Raw genomic sequence first — 25,230 nt, forward strand, 5'->3', positions numbered from 1 at the left:
TACTTATATATGAACTTCCCATTGTTGTGAGTGTTTGTATAACAGAAGAATGTAATAACAAAGGAAGTACTTCACAAAGATTTTTGATGGCTTGTATAAATTACATACAATAGAGCTTCATTTCCATATTTCATACTGGCTTTTTTTTTCTCTTAAACAGATGTAACAATGAAAGCAGCAGACTGTTAAATTTATTTTAATCTTATCTCAGAACAAATTTTGTGAGTTTGAAGCTCACATCTCTGATAAGTCACACTGTTTAAAAAAAGCTAAAAACTCTAGTATGAGTATTCCCTAACCTTCTCAGATGAGTGGCTGCTTTAGGAAAACCATAAGGTGCTCAGTCTTTATGCTTTTTCAATTTAATTTCCTTGGTCCATGTGGGCAATTATGGATTTTCAATATGTTCACAGTAGGGACCAGCTGTATTGGATGACAAAATGTGTTTCAAGAGGTGGGATTTTTGCTTTTTTATCTTACTGCCTGTCTTTTGCCTCCATTTCAAGACAAAATCCCTAGTCAACAGTAGGAGGATGGTAGGACTTCTTAAGGCTTTGTGGTGGTCATGGGATTGCTATAATGCTCTGCTTCAAGACTCATTTTTTTGCATTTGAAATCTGAGTAGAATTGATTCTCAGAGCTGAGTACCTTTTTGAACTTGATCATTAGCTATTTCCTGTAATTGCAAGGTTCTGTCCTTAATTCCATAGAGTCCCTTTCAATTCATGGCATTTCTGAAAGGTAACTAAGCAACAGATCATAATGTGGAAGACTTAATTGTCTTTCAAGCTCTTCTCCTGTACCTTGAGCCCAGGATAAAGAATATGTGAAAATTGTAAAATTGTCTCTTGCTGATACAGAGAAAAAGGGAAAAGCAGGAGACAGACTTGTTGGCATTTGAAATAAAGACTTGATACAGCAAAGTTTCTTCAATTGTCATTTTAACTTTTCTTGAATATTTTTTTGCTACCTAAAATGACAAATAATTATCTTAGGAATCAATGTGTCCAGCCTTGCATTGCATTGAGGGTAATTAAGACTCACAAAGTTGAAACTCTGGAAATATTGCACTTAATCTAGTGAGGAGTTATAGTAATGCTCTCTGAATTAATTGACCTGTAAAGTCACTGAAGTATTAGAAGTTATAATAATTATGAGAATGATATAGTACAATAATATTGAAAAGCCAAACAGAAATATCCAAAAACCAGTTAGTTAGCCTTCTCAGAGTGGAGGTAATTTAGAAGAGAACTGAGACAGAACAACCTGATATATGGGTGAGTTTTGCCATGGTTATGACATTTGTATTACTGTGTGTACTTCTTTTTCAGACAGGAGGCTATTTGTCCTGTCTGAAAAAGAAGTACTGATCCTTTTCTGGGATCAACAACCTTGTAGTATTATGGGCACTGTTGCTCCTCTTGTTATACTTCACTCAAAGTCCATCCTTAACTTGTAAACCTTGTCTGTTCACTAGAACCACCTTGTTAAATTCCGTGCTATGTCAAGACTTTTGTTAACAGTTTGACCCCTGAGAGTTGGTCTTTTATGAGCTTGCCAAGTAGCTTAGATCATGTGAGCACAGTAAAAGCTGCAATTGAAGTGTCAGAGCAGCTCTTAACATGGCAAGTGTCTGACAATGTTGAAAACAATAGAGGAATACAAAAATTACTCTTGGTATTTTAAGAAGGTTTTATAGATCAGCACACATCAGAATTCCAGAATTAGATTGTTTGTCTTCATGTTGACCATCCACTAAATAAAACCACCTTTTTTTTTTCCCCCAACTTTTAAAAACATTTATTTAAAGCAATAAACCAAATCCCAATCAAATATCCAGCAACAATGGGAAACCTGCTGCAGTCAACGGAGCAATGGGAGCCTCTTACCAGGCACAAGCCACAGTAATAGGTCGGGCTTGTGAAAGCTGCTATAGTAAGTAAATATATTTTTTAATGACTCAAGAGTTTGGGTGAATCTTAATATATGCTTTTAGAAAAAAAGGTATGTACTTTTGTTAGCATGTGACAGAGGATAATTCACAATTGCTCTTATGGCAGAAATATCTCTAAAGTTAGAGCTGCCTTCAGTATATTAATTAAAGTATTCATATTTCTTTATGTTTTATTTTAAAATAATTCGTAAAGCACAGAAAATTTAAGTAGTATAATATGGTGGCATTGATCTATTATTTCTTTACCTTCACAAAGCTAAATTCAATTTTAATTTTGGTTTTTCTTTAAGGCTGCAGGGTTTTTGAGGTTTTTTTTTTTCTTTGAATGGTTTTGGAGTGTTTTCCCCGCTCTCTGTTGTTGTTGGGGAACATGGGGAGGACTAATTTTTCTTTCTAGTGTTTTGTGTATTTCTGATAATTTTTGTTGGACTTCTTGAAGTAGCAGCCCTCAACAGAGGTTATATGATAGCAGATATAAAATCCAACTTAATTAGCCTGTCTTCCAGGGCAAGATGAGAAATAGTGGGTTTGTTGTTTTTTTTCTGCTAGTCTTCTGGGAGAAAATCTCAGCAATACAAAGTCTCTAGTTTGAAATTCATTATAAAAGCATTTCCAAAGTTTCCATTTGGAGTTCACCTCTCTGGTGCTTTTATAAAAAAATAAAGCAACAAACAATTCAAGTTCTAACTTTCCATGTCAAATATATTAAATATTTATCCATGCAGTACTCTGCTGTTGCCATGTGTTGTAGCCATATGTAGTCATCTATTGCAGCATTTGGATTGATTGTAGTGACTGTAGCATGCACCAGTTCACCTGTGCTGCTTTCTCCTCCTTAGCTCCGCAGTCTCACCAATGGTATTCTTGGGGCCCTCCTAATATGCAATGTAGGTTGTGTGCATCTTGCTGGATTTATTGGAAGAAATATGGTGGCCTGAAAATGCCCACACAGACAGATGAAGATAAGCTGTCTTCCAGCCAACCTACAGAGGTAGGATTATGTAGACAAACTTTTGTAAAACAAAACATATTGCTTTCACAAGACTGCTGTGATTTGATTATTTAATGGAATGGTTTTTATGTATGTATTCAACTTTGGTATTACAAAACTCAGTTTATTAATCCTTTTTCTGTATTAAGTAGAACTGTACAGTGCTCAGGCTTTGCCATATCTTTGACTACTTCTTGTATAAACAAGCATGTGCTTCCTGCATTTTGGTGTACAAATGTCATATTATCTGTCAAATAGTGTGTTATATCTGAAATGTTAAATCTACTATACAATAGCTCATTTAGGATGGCATTATATATCCATTCTCAATAGAGTTGTCTGCTCTGTGGCTTCCTGCATGGGCCTGTTTTTTTAAGGTGCTTAGACATGTTATTCACATACTCCTGTGAGTTCTATGTCAGAAGAAAGACTTCTTACAAAAAGTCTTCTTTTTACAAAAGAAAGACTTTTCTTTTTTCCCCTGTGTTGTCTGTCTTTCATGGACACTACGTTCTTTTGCTTAAGCAAATTTTAGACCTTGTTATTTTGTCTCTTTGACTTCTGATGCTTCCTGACTAGCCATAACACAGGTTGAAGAAAAACAAGTCGCAATTGTTAATGGTTTTGAACACAGCATTAATATAATGTTCTAACAGTGGAATCCTAATTACACCTCAACTAATTTGAGTTACAATCCTTCATATACACACATGTATCCACAATCCATGTTCTGTTTTTGGCAATCTCTCTTTCTGTGGAATCATTACAGTGATCTTATCTGTGTTGTCATTGTCATATTTTTGCTCTAGTAAACGCAAAAAAGAAAAAACTGTTTTTCCTGTACTATCATCTGGTGACCTGTTCTCAGTTGCACTGTAGATTTTAATGTTATAACTAAATAGTCTCTCTTTTCCTGCAAATGTCCTAAATCCTTTTCTAAGGCTGTCTTGAATTTTGGGGATGTTTGCGCGCTGTGACTCAGTCATGTATCACGCTCTCTGTGTTCCCTCCGCAGGAGTCGCATGTCCGAACTCACCTGTCCCGGCAGGCCACGCAGGGCACCCCGGTCCGTAACACGGGCAGTCCCAAGTCGGCGGTGAAAACACGGCAGGCTTTCTTTCTGCACACCACCTGTTGGACAAAACTGGCCCGTCAGGTCTGCAAAAATACCCTCCGGCTGCGGCAGGCAGCACGACGTCCCTTTGTCCCTATTAACTGTGCTGCCATTAAGGCAGAATGTAAGATGTTTTTTTAATTCTTAGTTCTGTGTGCTGTGCTTCCCACCCATTTTTGTCTTTTAATTTTATTTTCTTTTTCAATAAACATTTCTTGTCTATACGCTTTTGCTTTTCATTTTTTTTTTCATTTGTCCAGCATTACTGACACATTGGATAAAGTCTGGTTGCCTTGAACAGATCTTAGGCTGTGGGAGCATTTCAAATTAATTAAAAAAGTGATAACTATTACCTCATTCATTTTCAAAAATTGACATTCACAAAAATGGGGGGTAGGAAAGGAAAATCAGTGCCACAACATACATTCTTCCTGCTAGGTGGAATGAAAGAAGTGTGCTTTTCTGTTGTTGTTTTAATCATTTGCTGAGCAGAACCTATAGATCTATACCTGTACTTTTTTTTCAATGGATTGGTCAAAGAATCAGGTGCTGAGGATTCATAATAATTTAAATGTGGTGTGCAATACAGTCCCTTGTCACTGTGACAATCAGATGGTGGTGATAGCCACATTTCTTCATCATAGTTGCATCATTTTGGTATTTTCTGTTCCAGTTTTAAATTTTAATTCCAAATAAAATTCTGTATTATGCTGCTTCTTTTTATAGACAAAATATAAAGACCTGATTAATTTCTAGTAGTATGACAAAAGGCTATAGGAGTTTTTGTAGGTAGTGACAGTAAGTCTTCACCTGCATATGTGTGTAAATTCTGCTACAAAGTCACTGAATATTTCAACAGCTTTTCTATCTGCACCGGGCACATTGTTTTACTGTTCACACTGTCTGGCTATGATTCCCAGTCTTCCATAGATTGAGTTCTTGGAGCAGATGCTTGGTATTCCAGGATGAGGCATGCTGGTTCATTGTACTGTCAATTGTATTAGAATTGAAGAGAACTTTTAAGATCATTAGATGTGAGGTTTATAAGCATGTTCATTAGATTAACAATAAATGTTTTCCCAGCATACTTATCTGAGATGCAGATGATGTCTGCACTGTTTATAAGAAATTTACTCCATGGAGGCTTAAAATCTGATTTTGAGTAATTATTTTCCCTTTTACTTCAAGACCAGCTATTACGCATATGCAAACTTTTCACCTACTTCTGCAGTACTCCAAAACTTGCTGAATATTTCTGTTCATTGTCCTTGTCTAATTTTTTAACTATTTTGGCCATTTTCTTTCTTCTTTTAAATCTATGCAAGTCAGGAACAACTTTCAGATTTCAGGAAACCATGTGTCAACTGTGACAATAAAATGAGTTGTTCTTCATGGAAGAACAAACACCAACACAAATATTGATGGATTAAATCAATATCTAAAGATGGATTAAGATATTTTTAATCCTCAATGCAAAATAAAGGTTACTTTCTGAGAGAAAGGTATTGTACCTTTAAATTTATGATTCTGCTGAATCATGGAGGTAAATTCGGAAGTTCACTAGAACTTTATATCTTTTTATCCATATCTGTGGTTTTTTCTCACTCACTGCAGTAAAAAATATTCAAAATATGAAACTTTTGTTTAAGGAGAAGAAAAACCAGAAGAAAAAAAATTCATCCAACTGTTAATTGTTAGACTAGAACACATGTTCAGCCTTTAAATAGAGGAGTGAAAAGCTGAGCATTTTAGCAGGAAATAGTCATTCTTGCTTCAACTGGGAGTGTTTTCTCTTAGCTTATTTGAGTGAAAGAGTTCTACATCAGATTAACAGCAAGAGTAGAAAGACTTTTTTTTCCCCCTGTAGTTTGTGTCTGTCTTTCATGATTCTTTTTGCTTAAGCAAATTTTTAGACCTTGTGATTGTCTCTTTGAATTCTGATGCTTCCTGACTAGACATAACACAGGTTGAAGAAAAAAAGTCACAATTGTTAATGGTTTTTGAACACAGCATTAAAATAATGTTCTAACAGTGGAAACCTAATTATACCTCAATTAATTTAAGTCACATTTCTTCATATACACACACGTATCCACAATCTATGTTCTGTTTCTGGCAATCTCTCTTTCTGTAGTATCATTAGAGTGCTCTACCTGCATTGTCATTGTCATATTTTTGCTCTAGTAAAGGCAACAAAGTAAAGAAAAAGAATATTTTGTATTTTTTTCCCTGTACTATCATCTGGTGACCTGTTCCTAGTGCACTCTGTAGATTTTAATGTTATAACTCAATAGTCTCTCTTTTCCTGTAAATGTCCTGAATCCTTTTCTAAGGCTATCTTGAATTTTTTGATTTTTTTATTTTTAAACATGATCCTGAATTAGCAGTAATGATTTACTATGCTGGATCCCCTGAGTAATTACAGTATTGAATGAATGTCTGTGTTTGTGTTAGAAATGTTACAGTCATGCTTACCTAACAACCTGGCCAGAGTACCAAATCACCCATGATGTGATATGGCATGAGATGGTTACAATGCCCAAGAACTGATTTGGAATTTGTTTTCCATGTTGGTTTGCTGAAACTTGAATCTAATAGCTGCTTAGATGCTTTGTCACCTGACTCTGTGTGTGCCAAACCGGTTCTTGAAAATGTAACTGCATTTCCCAACTATATTGCATTAGGCACCATAACAACACTCAGAAGCCATAAAACCTGAAGACAGAAGGATTGGTGGGGCACTTATCCCAGCTGCATACCAGGTTTTATGCCCGCTTAGTCTTGTGCAATTTGTTGAAGTGCCAGGTTGTAAATGAAGCTGATTCCCAGATCTGGGAAAGACTGTCTGAACAAGCGTGTCACAGCTCATAAAATAAATTGGTTTTTGCATTCCACCTGCGTACCTGAATGCATCTGCAGGTACTTCTCATGTCTTGGAGGAGGATGGACGCTTCTGGGAATGATAACCTAAGGCCCAAGCATCTTTCAGCTGAAAACCAAAAAGGTTTCGACAGAATATTTTCTCTTATTGAACATCCACCCACATCCTCTCCCTCAGCCCATTATATCCACTGGCAGAAAACAAGGTCCTATTCTGTGTTCTTTATTCCTTCAGATAGTGCAGAGAATTAAATTTTCCTCATTAATGAAGCCTGTAGCATGACCCCTGCTCAGATGCCTGCAGGAGGTAGTGGAGAGGATGCATTTACATCCTAGTTCAATCTCGGGATGGCCACCAGGAGGTTGAGAAGGCACAGCACCTCCTGCTAGGAGCACAGCTCATCATGGAAAGCTCAAACTTTGTTCTGTCTGAACTTAATAGACTCACTGTGGTTGGTGACAGTAAACTTGTCTGATGGTTTTTCAGGAATAATTAGAATTGGTGAACTGCTTTAGTAAGATGAAATTGTCCTGGTCTAAATCTCATGCACTCCCTCCTTTTTAGTTTGAATATATTGCATGTTTTTTTTAAGAAAGTTAAGCAAGAGCATAAGAGCATCCTGTCTGGGAAGGTCTCTTAATTAGAGAAAAAGCAAAGTGAGCATTCTTCTCAGCAGTCACTGATGAGACTGGATCTGTTTGCAGCTCACAGGCAGGTTGATAAATGCCTGGCAGTGAGCCATGCGTCTGTAGACATTATTGCTTCAGCACAGGAGACTTTTGAGGGATTTTTCTTTTTCCACTGCTTGGCTATAGCTTTATCACTATAACTATATGTATTAATGAGAGTAATTTAGATCTGGATAACTACATGCTGTCTGTGTAGACATGATTGTCAAAATGTTTTCAGTGCATGATAATAAATTATCTGTGTAATATATGTATAGTTATCTGGAAATGGGTATACTGATCATGATGAAAATTTATTATACATTTAAGTCCTCTGATTTATTAACAAATATGGTACACAGTACTTGCTAGTGATCTAGTCTGATGCAACAAAGACAGGTGAAAACAGTAGAATATGCAAAATGGTACTCATTTGTCTTTGTAAGCATAAAGTTTGCATTTTACTGACAAAGCTACCCATTCATCTGAATTGAGTAATGTTTATGAGTATTGGCTCACAAACTATGTTTTGCATCCTTGATTTTGATAGCTATGGAAGAGCTTTTAGCTGTATTTAGGATGAAAATATTTTCTGTTATCTTTCAATACAATTTATGCTAGATTTTAATAGCCAGCAAAATAATTGACAGAGCATATTATTTTTTTTCCAAAGTTTCTAAGAATACAATTCAGGGAATACAGTACATTCATTAGATGATCTGTATTTTCACAAAGATATGATGGAATGTCAAAGAGAAATAACTTGCTCAAGAGACTTACATGTCTATTTTTTTTAAAAAAAAGAAATAATTAGAAAATACTTTCATTTCTAAAAGCACAGCCTCATTTGTTATCATCTTCTTGGCATTACTGATTTTATTCACCTCTGTCACATCAGATATGCCCACATCAGTCATTATGCTTGGCAGCTTTAAAACCTCATAAAAAATGCTTTACACTCTGGTTTGTGATGTTATTTCCTAGAATTTTTCTAGTTGTGCTATATCCTCTTTAGGGTTATGGTGCCCCAAATTATTTGCACTTCAAGATACAGATTTCCCATAATTTTAGAAAGTCGTGTTTTCTGTTCTCCTATCATCATTAGATGGAAAACCAGATTTTAAACATTCTGATTTTGATTTCTTTTTAGTATTGTCTAGATATTTTTTAGAAAGCTGTTGATGCTGACTCCATGAATACTCTTCTGCTTTGTGATGGTGTAGGAGCTGTCATTATATCCATCCATTACGGTGATTTTACCCCTTCAGAATTCATTTACATGCATTGCTTTATGCTGCTTCTGTCCTTTGCTATCAGTTTTAGCTTTGATTATGCTCAGAAATTTCTTATCAGGAAATTTTCACTCTAATCACCTCTTTTGCTGCCCTTTTATATGTTGATCAGCACAGGTCATTTGGGGATTACACAGACAATTTAATAAGGTTTTAATTCCTGAAAAAGCCTATTTTACCCTGTAACAGCTGGACAGCAGATGTATTTGGTGTGGTAAAAGCTTTCCAAGGAAAGAGTGTGGTAAAAGCTCTCTGAAATGCCAAATTGGATGCCGGATCAGCTGCATTTGGGCAGGTCATGGTCCTCTCAGAGGGTCCAGGCAGGCCTATGACACTTACTGGTTTATGGGACATGTAAGTAGGAAGGGACCCTGGAGGTCTCTAATCCCACCTTGCATAAGGTCCATGTGCTCATGGGCCTTTAGGCCAGATGAGCTTTTTGTATCTCCCCAGATGGAGACTGTGTGACTTCTCTGGGCACCTGCTCTAATGTTTGATCAACCTCAGAGTAAACAATCTTATCCTTGTATCTAACAATCTGCTGTCTCCCAGCCTGGCTGCTGCCACAGACAGGAGCAGTGTGTTGTCCTGTCCCTGTGTTCCTCTGAGAAGGGTCTGGCTCAGTGTCTCTGGGTTCTGCTGCTGGGAGGCTGCAGGTGCCAACCCGGTGTCCCCTTGTCCTTCCCACCTCAGGGCTGCCCAGAGCCACTTTCCCCAGGCCCTGCATGTCCTGCACCCAAACACCCAATCCATCAGCTGGCCCTGCTCCCGTGTGTCTGTATCCCTTCCCTGGTGGGGACCCCAGAGCTGGACACGGGCCTGGCTGTCGTGTGCCCTGGAGCGAGGGGAGCGGTGACCTCGCTCCCCCGCCCTGCCAGGCCCACGTGTGCGTGAGGCCGGCGCGCCATCGTCCTTCTGCTGCAAGGACACCACCGAGTCCTGAGAACACGCTCAACTTGCTTTCCTTTCCAAGGTCTTTGTTGGCTCCCTTCATGTTTCCAAATTTAACTGTGTGCCTCTATTAATAATGCAACCTTCTGCCACTGCAGACCTACTTACTGGGGAATGTTATCACATTTGCCCTGTTTTTGTTCTCTTGAACCAAGAACATTTAAGCATTCATTAAACACCAGCAGTGTGTCCACTCAGCAGTTTGGATGAAGTCCACCTGGTCCTGGTAACTTGGTTCTACTGATTAACCAGTTTGTTTTGAAATATTTCCTGTGGACACTTCAATGTGACACAGTTCTCATACTTTCCTCATAAAAGTATTTTGGAAGTGAGCTTCTCTGAGTGCTTCTGCAATGAACAGTGATGCAAGGAATGCATTTGGCTTTTCTGTTGTGCCTTTATCTTTCTTCTGTATTTTCCTCACACCTTCATAATCTATTGCTACTGACACCAGTACAATTTCTGCTTTTGCTGTTTGAAAAATATACTAAAAAAATATCAGATTCCTTCTTGTTATAAATGTATTTTTTTCTTATAGCTTCCACTATTTCACTGGTCTTACTAAGATTTTTATTGCTCATATAAAAGATCATATTTGATTTTAGGACTTGCTTTAAATTTTGGGAGTTTTGATAACTTCCTATCCAAATGTTATTCTCTGGTTTTACACTTGAGAATGATGCACAATACAACTTCTATGTTTTTCTCTGTGTTCTGCATAAAGATTGTAACTTTATTATACTTTTTATGGGAGCACTTTATTGTGGATCAAAATTTGCTGCTGTTAAACATACTTTACTGTTTCAGGAGATAGGTGTGCTTTGGAATACTCACCTTTGATGAACATGCTTTATCTCAAGTATGAAAACTGTGCTCTCCTTGCAGTATGTACTCCCAGTCAGCATATATAAATACCACAACATGATTCAATATCTTTTTTTACAGTGAAGACACGTAGATGGACATTTTTCTTGCTAATTACTTCTTAGGTGATGCTTTGCTGTTCTCAAAGTAGCTATAAAATACTGTATAGCCTCTGCTTATTTTACTGAGGGAGTCAGTGGAGACACATCATTCTGCTCTACCATTTAAATAATTTCAGGTGTTTTGCAATATTAAAAACATTCCAGACACCAGGCCTTTTGGGTTTTTTCCCTGTGCACAGTATGTTTTGTGATTAAGAAAAAGTAACAAAAGTACTTAATGTACTCAGCGTTAGGGCTCTGGAACATTTGAAACCCACTGGTATTTCCATAATTTTAGGTAGGTTCCTTAATCTATTAAAGTAAGTTGTGCTTTGCCTACTGCACTGAAAACATCTTCTTGAACATCTGAAATACTTATTTCAGTCATTGCTGTGCATTCATGATCTTTATGCTTTTTGCACAGATCTAGATTAGAATCGATAAGGGATTGTAAATTCCACCTGGTGTCTTATCCTCTTCCTGTTACTGTTTACTCTGTCTCATGTGCTGAAATGAAGCACATGAGAAAAGTTTGGTGAAACACAAGGAGGAGTTGCAATTATAATCTATTTATAATGTGTCCTTTCTGTAAAACTTCTAGGTAGGTATTTGTGGGAAGTTATTCTATTTGAGAAAGCTCCCGATCTATAGAATCACTGTATGAATGCAGTTTTGTCCAGAACAGAATACCTCTATTCTAGCGATACTGGAAGCTCTCTTTGGGGGTTTTTATGTGCTCTTGGGAGACAGGTAACCCAATCATTCTGAATAATTAAAAACAAAAAAAGAGATGGTCTAATTCCAGTGGTCTTGAAATTATTTACTGAAACCTGGTGCCTCGTGAATTTTTGCCTTAAGTGACTGACTTTGTTGTCTAAGCATAAACCTCTTTATGTTAACACTTTGTGTTTGGGACATGCAGATGGAATCTCTGCTTGTGTATTCACAGTAGCACTAGGAAATTCAAGGCAGTTGCTGCATTGCTAGTTTTCATGTACTTAGCAGAAAGTTACAGTCTTTGAGATATTTGAGCTCTGTAATTCTTGGTTACAACTGACCATTTTGTTGAAAAGTCTACAGTGAAGAGTTGTATGACAAAAAATCAGTAGTCCCAGCTTTAAATCCTTAACTCTGTATTGCCCCATTTAGAGACAGAGAAGCGTGTAGAAAACAACAAATAATTCAATGTAAATAATTTTTAATAGCCAAAACCACATTTTTTTTCATCTGTGTTCCATTTGCCTGGCTGACTATCTCCAGAAAGACTTTGTAACCAAAAACTGCAATCTAACTGGTGTTAAAACTTGCATTAGCTTTAAAAAAAAAATCATAACATCACTTGCGTGTAAGAGGACATGTCCTGCCTTTTAATTTTCATGATTAGAAGTATTAATGATTAAAAGGAGAATCTAAAAGGTGGGCTAAAAGAAAAACAGAAATTTGTGTTAAAAATGCAAGTCAGAAACTGGTTGGTGTATCCTAAATCTCTTTGTAATAGTAAAATATTTAAACTTAATTTTATTCTTTAAAATTCTCAGATGCAGATCGACATTGTGAACTTGCTGGGAATCCTCTGAAGATAAAAAGCACCAGAAAACCACTGTCATGTATCATTGGGTATTTAGGTGCGTATCTGCCTCCAGAGAATAACAAATCAAGTGAACATTCAGTGTGTGCTGAAGCTTCCTAGCCTGGTATGCACAGAAAGAGAGATTTATGCTTTTCGTAACGTGAAAAAATTCCGAAGTTAATAAATTAATAACAATGGTGGTCCACTATGAGTTGCACAACTGCATGGTTGAACTTGCAGGATACAGGCAGAAGTCCTCCTGATACTGGTTTAAAATGTCAGAGAGAAACCTGATATAATTTAAAATGTGAAAAATAGTCTGGGTCTCTAAATAAAAGGAATAACTGCTCAAAGGGGAGATTCTCAGTATGCTCAGGGCTACTATACTGTGGCCTTTGTATCCATTTGCAATACTACTTAAAAGCAGGGGACCTCAGCCGCGCTGACACATACCTTGTAATTTGATGACCGAAGTTTAAAAGGTGCAACGAAATGTGTATTGAGTTCACAACCAAGACGACAATGAACTTATAAGTAAATGGGAAGAGGAAAAAATCTAGTAATAGTGATTCCTTGCAATGAGCCATCAGTGACTGTTAAATATTTGCACAGTCATATAAGAATTGTGGTGACCCAGAGGCTGTTAATCCTCAAATGGATACAGAAATCCATCCGTTGATCAGAGGTGCAGTGAATAATGCTGCTGTGTATTAATCCTGTTCTGCAGAAGCGAACTCTACAGCTGAATCTAGAGCTTAGTGTAGAAGTTTTGCTCATAATTTTAGTCACCAGGAGGGGATTTTTTGTACTAGATCAAAGTAAACAGTAAATCTCTTGCCTTACTGAAATAGAAATCAGCTATTCATGTAGTTACAACTTCTCTTCCAGGACATCAATTTTGTCTAAATACTAACTTCAAGAATGTGGGTAATGAGGAATTAATGCCATTCTCACTGAATTTTGATTTCTCCTGTTCCAGAGTTTAGGATAAAAGCCACGGATAATTCCCTACGGACATCCCAGTGGTGTGTGTTAGGTGTGTTGAAGGGACTACTTTGGTTGACTTGGTGGAGTTGAGGTTGTGAGGGGGAAAGCTCAGGGGATGGTTCATCTAGCTGACCTGTCTGTGCGTCTAAAGAGGAAATGGTAACGTGGGGAAACTTAGAAGACACCACATATTATTAGTGCCATGTTATATAGCCTTTGAGGAGTTGTCTTGACCCCTCTGGGAGTCTTAAGTCTGTAGGTTTAATGTGAGTGAATGGATGAATAGTGTCAGGCAGCATTTTGTGAACTTACATGAAGACCTGGTAGAAGATTAACAGTGCTAAAATATGCTGGGTATCTGTAGAGTCTGCTTAGAATTTGACTGTATGGAAGTAAGTGTCTCACTACAGCTGAGGAAAATGGTGTGTCTTATGGGGAGTATGGAATGAACCCAGTGCAGTTGATTACATTAATCTGAATTAACTTTATAGGGATGGATAGAAAATGGCTTTTTTGTTTGCTAAGTATCTTGGTTAATTTTTTTTAGTTTAGTTTGTTTTTGATCTTTTTAGTTTATTTGGGATTTTTGCAGTTTCAGTAAATAAGTAAATCTTGTATTATTTTTCTCATAAAATTATTTTTATATATCATGTCATAACTTATATAGGAGGCACTTGTTTTCTTTTTATGATTCATGCTGTGCCATTCTCACAGAAATTTATTGGTATATGATTAACAGTGTGTCAGGGCACTACTGTTTTCAACCTTTCTGGTAAGGCAGGGAGGATTTCAGTGCCCTGCACATCCTGGGTCATCACTTCCCTTTACCCTTGTTCTGCATCTTAGCTGCAGGTTCCACAGGTGAGGTAGGACAAGCATGTAAATTAGGCCTTGTCCTCTCAAGAGCTGGGGCTAATCCCCTGCAATTTCATCAGTCATCACTGTGCTTTCTAAAACAAAGCTGCTATGGTGAACTCTTGGCTAATTAAATGTCCTATATTACCTCCTAGTTATGAGGAAACCAGGCTAACACTTCAGCTGGGATACATGTTGAGGAGATGAGGTGAGAGGAAGGTGCAGCTGCCTAAGCCCCTCTGGAATCCAGGATGTTTGTTGAAGTGATTTGGTAGAAGACTTCAGCTTCTCTTTGTTTGCTTTGGGTTTTTTATTGTTTTACCTTACTGACATGGTGGAAAAGGGAGAAGTTTTTAATGTTATTGTTATTTACTTGCTTGAGGCTGAAATCTGGTCTTATAAAATGGGTTCCTAATATGTTTTTGAAACATTATCTCTTACTCCTATTTATTTTTATTTCAAAATGTGGCTGACTGGTTATTTGCTACTAGTCATGAGATAATTTGAATGCTGTAGTCAGTTCTCTGAGTTAGAACAAGGTGCAGCTGGCTAAAAGATTTTCAGTGAAGAGCTGTGCAATAGAACAAGGATAAGAGCAGCAGGAATTAAAAGATTTTGATTACTATTATTCCATAATACAATTATATGAAGGGATAATAGGCAAAACCCCTGAAATGCCTCATTACTCTGCTTGGGTGTGATGAGGTGGCTGGTTATAAAGTGCTGATCTAAAGCATGAAAATACTTGAAGCAAGTCTATATGTAGAGGAGGAATGAAGCAAGATGTAAAGGTCTGCACAGGAAGGACTCAGTCCATTGGGAAGTGGTTCTGGCTGTTTAACTGAGTTCCTTTCTAGAACTTTAATGTAGAGTTGGTCTTGCTATGTTCCTCTACTGCAGAAAGGGAAAAGACAGACTTTGTGGTAAATTAATGGAGGATTAGTGACTTCTGAACTGAATAGAAGTTGAAGAAAGGAAATGCTTCCTTCCTCAACTGTATGCTCACCCTGAAAATATGAAATTGCCTCTCCTATAGGTTGGAGATGAAAGAAGATGGAGTTCTCATATGTTGATGCAGCTGCTGGGATTACTGTGGCTGCTGCTGCAGTTCTTTGGCAAATAAAATAGTTTAGTGTTGTTAGCCCTGGAAATCTACCATTTCCTTCAGAAAATTAGAAAAGATTGCTAAATGAACATTGTAGAATGCAAATTCCAATTACCTTCAGCAAATGACACAAGTGTGTCTATTTCAGTTTAGACTTTTGCCTTAGCAATCACTGGTGTTCATAACATTAAGCATGCCCATTTTAGTAAAAAAGCAAAGTATGAGATGCTTGTTCTCCACAGCAAGAAAAATGGGACATGCCATGAAATCTTTTCTGTGTGAAAAACAGATGAAATCTGCAGTGAATGGCTGTAGAAAACTCTTATCTAATTAAGTGGTGGAAAATTTGGTGACGTCAAATCTACAGCTCTGCCCTGAAGTGACTGGTTACCTGTGCCTTCCTTCTCTGCTGTTCCAATACTTGCCTGTATATTTCTCTGGCCTACTGCTTCTTACCTGGCTCTCTTGAAGCTTCTCATGGGAGGGTGTTCATGCTTGGAGAGTGTGATTGCAAGCTCCAGCCAAAGCAGTGGTGAACAATTAAGCAGTCTTTTCCAGTGTGAAAATTGTTGTTGTCTCCTCCTGGCACACTGTTCCAGTACAGCCTGGCCAAGGCCATGGGGCTGAGAGCTCCAGGCAAGGCAGATGAGCGCTTGGGTATCAGACTTTGGGCATTCCTGAAGGAGGAAGAACATGGTATTGCGGTGGGCTTTGGCTTTATGCAGTGGTTTCTCTTTCTCCTGAATGATAGCCATGGATGGCAGAGGCTGGAGAGGCTCCTCCTTGGATACTGGTCTCACTGTAGATTTTGCATCTTCCCAGCTTCTGTGCTCCATTTTATAAACAGAAAAGCAGAAAGAAGCACTTTTCAGGACATGTAAACTTGGACTGCAAATGAGAAAGTACTTAATTTTTGTGTTCTGATCTCACCTGCCTTGGGCAGCTGACTCTGCTGATCTGACTCCCAGCCCCTCTGCCCTTCTCAGCCTCTTCTGCTGCCTGGGGTCATCAGAGGGCTGCTGTAATTGGGCTGCAGGTGCCTCATAACCTGCACAGTGCTGGCAGCTGGTGCCCTGCAGCTGTGTCAGAGGGACAGGACCTGCCCCTGGGTCTTCCCACACAAGTCTGGGTCCACCTAAGGCTGGACACGGTGGTGGCATTTTGAACCCAAATGTGTGACGGGATTTAGTTAATTGGTTCAGCAAATTCCTAGTGAGGGACCAGCAGACTCAGCCAAGGCTTCCTTTTGCCACTTTTATCTGACTGATAACTGAGAATTTTCCATGCAGCTGTGTCAGCACCTGGCAAACACAGCAGGTGCCACACTGAAATGTGCTCACCAGATGTGCTGTGCTGCCTCTTACCCACTTTATTCCTCTTTCTCTAAAATAATATTGCTCCATGAAGCAGATGCTCTGGGATATTTGAAGCTCCCCAGTAAGGGGAAGTATGGAAGTGTTCTCACTGCAGTTTTGGGGTAGTTTTAGCTGCAGAGCCCTACAGTGTCTGGCCCCCTCATTGCTGCACCTTGTGACTTGTGTGTGGGAAGATCCCCTAAAGCTTGTTATTGTGACAGAAAATACTGAATAGCTTGAGGTATTGAGGTAGTTTCACTGCAGTAAAATGCTTTTATTTGCTTGCTAAAACCTGTGGGTGTGAAGCTTCAATACAAATCTCAAAAGGGTACAAAAATATAAACACACCCATTTCAGACTGTTTTGTATTTATTAGCTCTTCAACCTCAAATCCTTACATATCTGCACTGTGGATTTGAGCTTGGGTAACCTAAAGTGAAATAGATCTTTCTTATTTGGAGGACCTGTGGGTAGGAGGACTCGTGTTGTTAAAGGTCTTGTAAACACACAAGTGCAGAAGGAACTTTCTTTTCACTGAAAATCAAAAGTAAATTTCATATGTGGAATAGATTGTTTTATTTATCTTAAAACCAAGTAGATATCATTTCTCTCTCTCTTTTGTCTCAAACAGAGATACATCCTGCTGTGAAACCCAGTGTAATCAGGTCCACACCAAGCCTTCAAAGTCCAAGTGCAAAAAGACTGCTTGCACCCTCCAACCACTCTTCATTAAGTATTTTGGGGAAAAGAAACTACAGCCATCATAATGGGCTTGATGGTACGTGAAGGAATATAAATGAAATATTCTTTAACTCTGAACTGGAAAACTTTCTGTGAACCTGAGGGAACATTAAATGAGAGGAACAGACTTAGAGAAATGTAAGATATGGATGTCATGTTTATAGCATCAGTGCAATGAATATTCACTGGATAAAGATATATTCACTGGATAAAGATATATTAATACCATCTCTTATAAAAACTTAATTTACCATTTTTCTTACTGATCATGATTTGTCAAAAAGGACAAGAAAATAATAAAACAGATTTGGTGAAGGCAGAGATGCAGCATGCTTTATTTTGGCTTTTTGCATTGCACCTTAGAAAGCCACTGTCCCTGCAGAGGAGGAAGCAAAAGGTGTGTCACAGAGGTGCAGGAGAGGCTTTTTCTGTACACTGTGCAGTGCCAGAGGTGACTTCTAGGCCTGGTGTATCCAGCCACTTCATTACACCTCAGTGCAAACTAAAAGCAGGAATGAAGATGTGTGAAAAAACCCAAAAAAACCCCAAACAAAAAAAAAAATGGATGGAAATTTTTGGGTAAGACTAACTTTTCTCAAATAATTTTTATTTTTCATCCTGAAAAGTGACTGTACATTATTGATTTTTTTTCTTTGCCAAACAGAGAGATTTTTCAACTCTAACTGCAAACAATTTTGCCATGTCTAAATAAGAGGAGAATCCATCAGAATATAACGTTTACACTAAAAGAAAATGCATGCGTGCATTCCTGATATCTCTTTGTGAGATATAACTTCTGTAAGCTGTTAACTTATTTGATCTGTAATTGAATAAGGTTATTGAGGGTAGAAATCTGCCAGATGTTGGGCTCTCAAATAGACTGTTCAGGAGATGATGTTCACAAAAGAGGTGACTGTCTGCTTTCATGTTTCACGGAATAGGTTGAGGTAGAAAGGAGAGGAATTGCCTTTCAGACAAGCTCATAGAAATGGTATTCCAAATAAAAGGAGAAAAACTTGATTCATTATCCATCGTGTGCCCCATAATCGTGTTTTTCTGTCATTGCAAACATTACTTGTATACTGCAGTGAAAACACCTGCTGTACATTTAATAACACCTAGATAGGAATCATGACATCCTTTGACAAGAAGTGGTTACTGAGAATACACAGAAGAGAGGATTGCTTGCTCTTCTGCTCAGCACGCAGCTATTACACCACAGACAAACAACATTCATGGAAGCACAGGCTCTTCGGGGACCAAGGTGACACCATGGGAGAAAATATTGCAGCTGGAAGAAAATGTGATATCTGCATTAGTAGGCAGAGCCATAAATGCTGACTTTCCACTGCAACCTTTGAAGGTGGAGTTCTGGATGGATGGTTTAGTAGTTGCTGCATGAGAATGTGAACAAAGGCCTCCCCATCCACCAATGCTGGCCCTTAGACTGGGCTCTCCATGAAAACTCTGAGTGATGAATTAGTTTCCCTTGGATGTAAAGATGATCATTGAATGCTTTCAGTTGGAAAATACCTCAAAGATGAAGTCCAGCCCTTAACTCAGCACTGCTAAGCCTTAAACCCAACATGCCCCAAGTGTTAAATCCTTCTAGGGATGGTGGTGACTCAGCCACTTCCCTGGGCAGCCTGTTTGATGTCCAGGGAAGCTTGACAATGCTTTCAGTAAAGTTATTTTCCCTAATATCCAACCCAAACCTCCCCTGGCATCACTTGAAGTTGCTCCCTCTTGTCCTATCACTTCTCATCTGTGAGAAGAGACTGACACCCATCTTGCTGCAACTTGCACCTTTCTCCAGCAGAGAAGGCTGTAGCAGTTCAAGGTAATAAGTTCAAGGTAATTATTATGATTAAACTCCTCCTTATGTCTCTCTAAGGAGGCACGCTTGGAAATCTGTAACATTTTTCTTCTACTTAGTATGGATGTTTTCCTCAAAGTAAAGAGTGTGTAAAACCAATTATTAGCTACACCAATTAGTGTGTATCAGTCAGCTGTGTTAAAGAAATTTGCACAAAATAACATCTAATTTTAAATAGTAGTATTGAGAACTGCATGTCATTGCTTTAGGAGATATTTCTGCTTATGTGTTTCCTGTGAAAACAATGTACTGGAAAGCATATATCCTAAATAAGTGAAATCTGTATTTTTTTAGTGCAAAAATTACTATCTCAGTACTAAAAATGGCTATTTTTATTATTATTCTTGCCACTCTCTTTAATTAAAATGTGGAGAAGTGTAAATAAAATGCAATGAAAAAATAACAAATCAGTACTCAACAGAACAGATTCCATTTCTTCTGACTTAAAAGTGATTACCTTCATATTCACAATTTACCTCCTCCCCAAGTTATTGGTAAATATAAAATATATTTTTCTTTTTGCTTGTGTTTTATCCAGCTTCTCTTCAATACCAGATCAGCTTGGGAAGTGGTGGTTTCTGTCATTTCCCTGACCACAGTGTACTATTTGTGCAGCGAAAGGTTTTACCAGCCTCCAGAGTTTTTGTGTTACTATAAATACACTAAAAAGCTTTTTTGAGTCCAAAATACTACTGATTGCTGCAGGTTTGATTATGTTGTATCAATTAACAGCATCCAGAAGTCCTGATATGGAGATGATGACAGATTCTGCTTTTCAGTGCATGCTTTGGTGAAATGAGCAAACAAAAAGGAGCACAGGGAATTTATATTAAATTTCATTTGCTATTTTCATAATCTTAATACTATTAACATGTAAATGTCTGCATTTTCAAGGTTACTTTTTCCAACAGTATTAGATATTTGTTGTGAGAAAGCCACATAAATATATTTACTTAAAATATACAATATTTCACAGCATTCAAATAAATGCTGCTTAGACTTGTGCAAATATATATTTAGGTTAGCATAATTTAAGTCAATCTTACTGCCTAGATGAGTGTCTTATCTTGGCAGAATTTCTTTTTAAGCAAATTAATAATTATTTGCTTTGAATATAGCAGTACATTATGGAAATGGTACATTTTTTATGCCTCTTTGGGGAAGTGGGGGAAGATTATGAGAAGCATCATTAATATTTAGTTAAATCCTTTTAAGAGTAATAAACAAGAATATGATTAGCATTTCTTATACAAGTCTTACATTGTCTTAAGGTCTGCTTTTAGCCAATGCAGAACAAGATTCCGTTTCAGTTGTCCATGGATGAACCTCCAGAAAGGTTCTGGTGCAATTGATATATGAGCTCCCTCATTTATTTTTTCATAATGTTGTGCCCTGATATCTTGTTATTGTCAGTCATGGACATGAGTGAAATTGCATTGCTTAAGCACTGTGTATTGTAGCTAGAGAGAGGATCTTGTAGGTTTATGTGTTCCTTATTGGGAGGAAGAGTTTTGCTGGATGGTCTTAGAAAAGTGTTTTTCATTTTATTTTCAAACAGCAAATCTCACATTCTGTTAGATGTAATAAAAAATGCCAGTAAACTGGCATTTTGCTGTTCTGGAAAACTCACAGTACTTTGAGAAGTCTTTGCATAATATACATGCTGGAGCTTTTAACTACTCTGGGATGCAGCATTTCAATTGCTGCTGAAACTAAAGTCAGCGTAAGATATTTAAGTGACTCTCTGCCATGAAGATAGCCTCTTTCAAGTGGGAAAATTCCATCTTCAGAAAATCACGATGTTGCAGAAGGTTACATGTATCCAATTTTGTTACTGGAGTTGATGATGGGAAGATTTAGGTGTGACTGTAAAGTGCTTTAGATATTTTGAATCTGATCTTTAAATTACAGCGTCTGAAATTATTCCAAGCAATTACTTTCTCCCACAAGCTGCTTAACAGTGAGCAACAGTGCATCCAAGTAGTCAAATTTTACGTCAGCCTATTGTTTTGGCAGGGTGAGTAATGATAATTTTGCTTATAGTATTTGGAAACATCAGGTAGAGGTATTTTACACAAGAATAATCTCTGTCATCTGGCACGCATTTCCTTACGTTTCATGCATTAGAACCAGAATATCCACAGGCTGTCCAAAACATCAGCATCACTAATGAGGTACAGAAATCTCTGTGCCTGTTTATACCATTTTCATATTGTGGACAAAAAAAAAAAAGAACCAGCTTTTCATAGCTGTAGAGACTCAAATTAACAGCCCTGATCCTCCTTTCATCCCTGCCATACCTTTAGTGCTGTATTTCAGTCTGAGATGTCCTGCTGCCTTCATGAGGGTTCTTTCACCAGTCACATTTCTGTTCTGGAATATACTGAAGTGTGCAGCTGATATATGAAGTGTCTAGGAATGAGGCAACAATTTTGGTCTGTTTTCCTAGGAACCCCCACATCTCTGGCCTGGCAGGATGAGAAAGTGACATGAAAAATTGGCACATGGAGGAAGCCCTCAAAATGATGTACCTTCTCTCTTAGATACTGTTTTGGTCAATCCTTCTCTCTATGCTTATGACTGATACTATTGGCTATTCAGGAGATGAATAAGATAGAAAAGCTTAATTTTCACTCCTAGTTTTCCACGGAGAATTTATGACAAACAATATAATAATAAAATATAATATAAAACATCTAATATGATATAAAACATATAATATAATGAAAACATAAGTAGCCTGACAGACATACAGGGAGACTAAAACCTTTCCTGTCCCAATTTTTTTTGAAACAGAGAAAATAATTATAATACATGCTTCATTATAATTAAGTTCACGTAACATTATGTGAAAGTACATTAAAGGGAAGGAAGTTTCACTCTAGGATGAATTTTTTCAGCATTGAGTGAATTGTATTTTCATAAATGTGCCTGATTGTTGTTATCACAATACTGTGTTTTGGTAAAGACAGAGATGTTCTGCTGTGGTGGCAGAGCAGCAGCATGGATTGCACATCAAAAAACATCTGGTGCTCTGTTACTTTAAAAAAGAAAGCCCTAAATTTTCTCTTGCACATTAATAAACTGTAAACCTACCAAAATTTTTGTAAATCTCCTTTAACATACTAGTGATTTCCAGCTGAAAGAGTAGAAATGAGTTGTGGCAAACAAGCTGCTATGTGAAAATTTGTCTTCCTTCCACGCTAAAGCACAAGGTATGATTAATGCTGGATTGTATATATTCACTCTTCCCAAAAGTGAGAGACAAAAGCTATATATTGCTCCACAGTCAGTTTTCCCTTTGAAGTTTGCTTAGGACATGCGTGTTCCAGCTTTGGTCTTTGGTATAGCCAGAAAACACTTTAAAATATTCAGCTACAGATTTCTCAGTCAAATGTGTGCACTGGTATTGATGGAAATGTGAACATGGAAAATAGAGCTCTCAGGAAAAAATTATGCTGTGTTACTGTTATTTACTGAGGAAAGCAAAGGAATATGAAAAGGTGTTTATGGCTCTTATTTACTTCCCAAAATATATTGCTTTCATCCTTATATCATTATAAGAAATACTTAAGAGCTTAGTCCTGCCTTTCTATATAGAGTCATTAAAACCATCTCTGACCCTCAAGAGATTGACCTAACAACCTTTTTACGTTTAAATTTTGCAAGTTGCACAAGAGTAGCCAATTTCTTTCTATTTTCACTGTGCAGTTGGAAGCACTTATTTAAAATATTTATTAAGAAACTAAAATGCTCTAAAGCTTACATTTCTGTGGTTAGTAAATTCACTTGTTTTTGCAGAGGCACAGATGATGATAGTGAAGATGATAGTGAATGATAGTGAAGTTGTCAGAACTACTGACAACTTCCAGAGCCCAAATAATGTGCCTGGAAAGGGACACATTGCCTTAATTACCCAAGCATGTTACTGCTGACATTGTCAATCATTTGTAGAACTAAGCTTCTGCATCTCATGTTTGCAAGTATCAAGTAATTTTTTTTCCCTATTTAAATTTCTGTGTTATGAAACAGTGAGTTGATGATTCCTCACTTTCCTCTTTGGTCTTCATTTCTCCAAACCCAGTGATGTAAATGATGTTGTGACTTAACATGAAAAATAACCAAGTGGGAGGAAAATACTTTTGTCTGAAAAAATGGAAGAGAAATATCTTTCTGTCCTAGATTTTTTTTGAATTGAGAAAATTATTTATTATCTCACAATGATAAACATGTACATTGAATTTACATTGCAGTTATCTTCCAAGTATTTGAGCTCCTTTGAGTAGAAATAAAAGGACAGTCTTCCATTCTCTGTATGATGATTGCTCAAACTGCAGGGTGTTTTTAAGTGAGAAAAGGTAAGCAGTGTAATTTGGCCACAGGAGTGCTTGGGAGGAGCAAAAGCATTTCTGCAAACCCAGGTTTGCTTGGATTTCTTCTGAGAAAGAACCGTTCCTAAGCACATTTTGTATTTTTTAAAATACAGAGAGCGATTACTTTTGTTATGCCAAAGTCAAAATACAATATCCATTCAACTGAAATGCTCAGGTTTACTGTATCTTGATAAATGTGAATTATTTCTCAGGGTGAAAGTACCTTAGAAATTGAATAAGGCACTATTATTGATTCCTTTGGCATTTATTCCTTTCTTTCAAAAATGTATGTTTGGTTTTGTAAGGCTTCTTTGCCTCCAATTGATTCACAAGAAAAGCAAAAATCCAGAGTCACATTCATGCTTTAAAGCGCTACTTCGCGTGTGCCATAGATCACTCTGCTTTTGTTGTGCCAAGGAAATGAATGCTTATGAAATATTGGTGTGCTGGATCCCTGAACTCACCAGTGCAGCACATTTTCTGGTACCACTGGTGGCAGCAGGAGTCAGAAAGAGCAAGGCAAGTGGGATCCCAGGTGGAGGAAAAGGCACTTCATGGTAAAGTGCCCCATTTTTGCTGTTGAGTCAGTGTTGTTTTAATATACAGGTAATGGGTGCACATGAAACTGCAGTAACCTTGGCTTTCCTAATTGGCACAATGAATCAGCTCTTCAAACAGGAAACAACAGTGTAATTAAGTTAACATTTAAATCACAATGCCGATAGCCAGAGCTTAATTCCTAGAATCACTACTTTCCCCTAGTATATTTTAAAGAATTACAGTTGCAGAAAGAGAATCCTGTTTGTTTGATAACAGGATTAGCAGCATATTACCTCCTGAATTATGGGTTCTGGATTCAAGATCTGGAGTTCATACTCACTGGCAAGTAGGTTGATTATTTTTTGAGAGCTGTGATTTCAGAGCAATAGTTCCTACCAATTTTACTACATAATGCAATAGGGAAGGCATCTTTATAAAGTGCTTAGGCAGTGGAACTGGAAAGATCCTGTGTCTGGTCTGTGATATTTTGTGTGGTTTTATGGTTTTTTTGGGGGGGAGCTTTTTTTTTGGTTGGTTGGTTTGTTTGTTTGTTTGTTTGTTTTGGGGTTTTTTTGTTTGTTTGTTTGGTTTTGGTTGGTTTTTTTTTTTTGGGGGGGAGTGTTTTGTTTTGGTTTTTTGGTTTTTTTTTCCATCTGTATATTCTTTCTCCAGTGTTTAAAATTTCTGTCTTGGGAGAATAACAGTCTTCCTCAAAAATCATTCTTACTATCAGGCATACATATGCATTTATATATTTTCAGTAATACTTTTGAATTAAAAATGTCACTTGTTCAGTTGCTGCGAACTGGGAGGAAAAAAACAATTATGTTTGGTTACTCAAAACATTCATAACCCAAATGGAGGAGAAATAACAAAGCAGTCTTCCTTTCTCAGATTTTTTCGTAAAGTGGTCCATCCTGGGTGAAATGAACTTTTAAAGTCTTATGCACCATCATAAACTTAGATGTTGCTAGGATTAAACAGCTCTGATATTGCCAGTCTGCCTTTATTT

The 25,230-nt window shown here is 37.4% G+C and overlaps 1 protein-coding gene across 11 annotated transcripts in view; it reads left to right on the plus strand.

Annotated features, from left to right (window-relative positions):
• Window positions 1-25,230, plus strand: part of MTA3 (metastasis associated 1 family member 3) — a 300,754-nt gene that overhangs the window by 155,450 nt on the left and 120,074 nt on the right. For 10 of the 11 annotated variants that reach the window (XR_010359201.1, XM_064414387.1, XM_064414386.1 and 7 more), the window contains 5 exons: window positions 1,811-1,935; window positions 2,794-2,945; window positions 3,961-4,183; window positions 12,355-12,441; window positions 17,320-17,466. Coding sequence is in view for 10 of the 11 variants with exons in the window: in XM_064414387.1 (XP_064270457.1) it covers window positions 1,811-1,935; window positions 2,794-2,945; window positions 3,961-4,183; window positions 12,355-12,441; window positions 17,320-17,466 (734 nt within the window). In the remaining variant the exon portion in view is untranslated. Of the gene's footprint in view, window positions 1-1,810; window positions 1,936-2,793; window positions 2,946-3,960; window positions 4,184-12,354; window positions 12,442-17,319; window positions 17,475-25,230 lie in introns of those variants that run through there. The other variant, XM_064414392.1, reaches the window with a different exon arrangement.

This window comes from Passer domesticus, chromosome 3, assembly GCF_036417665.1.
Source record: "Passer domesticus isolate bPasDom1 chromosome 3, bPasDom1.hap1, whole genome shotgun sequence".
Classification (NCBI taxonomy): domain Eukaryota; kingdom Metazoa; phylum Chordata; class Aves; order Passeriformes; family Passeridae; genus Passer; species Passer domesticus.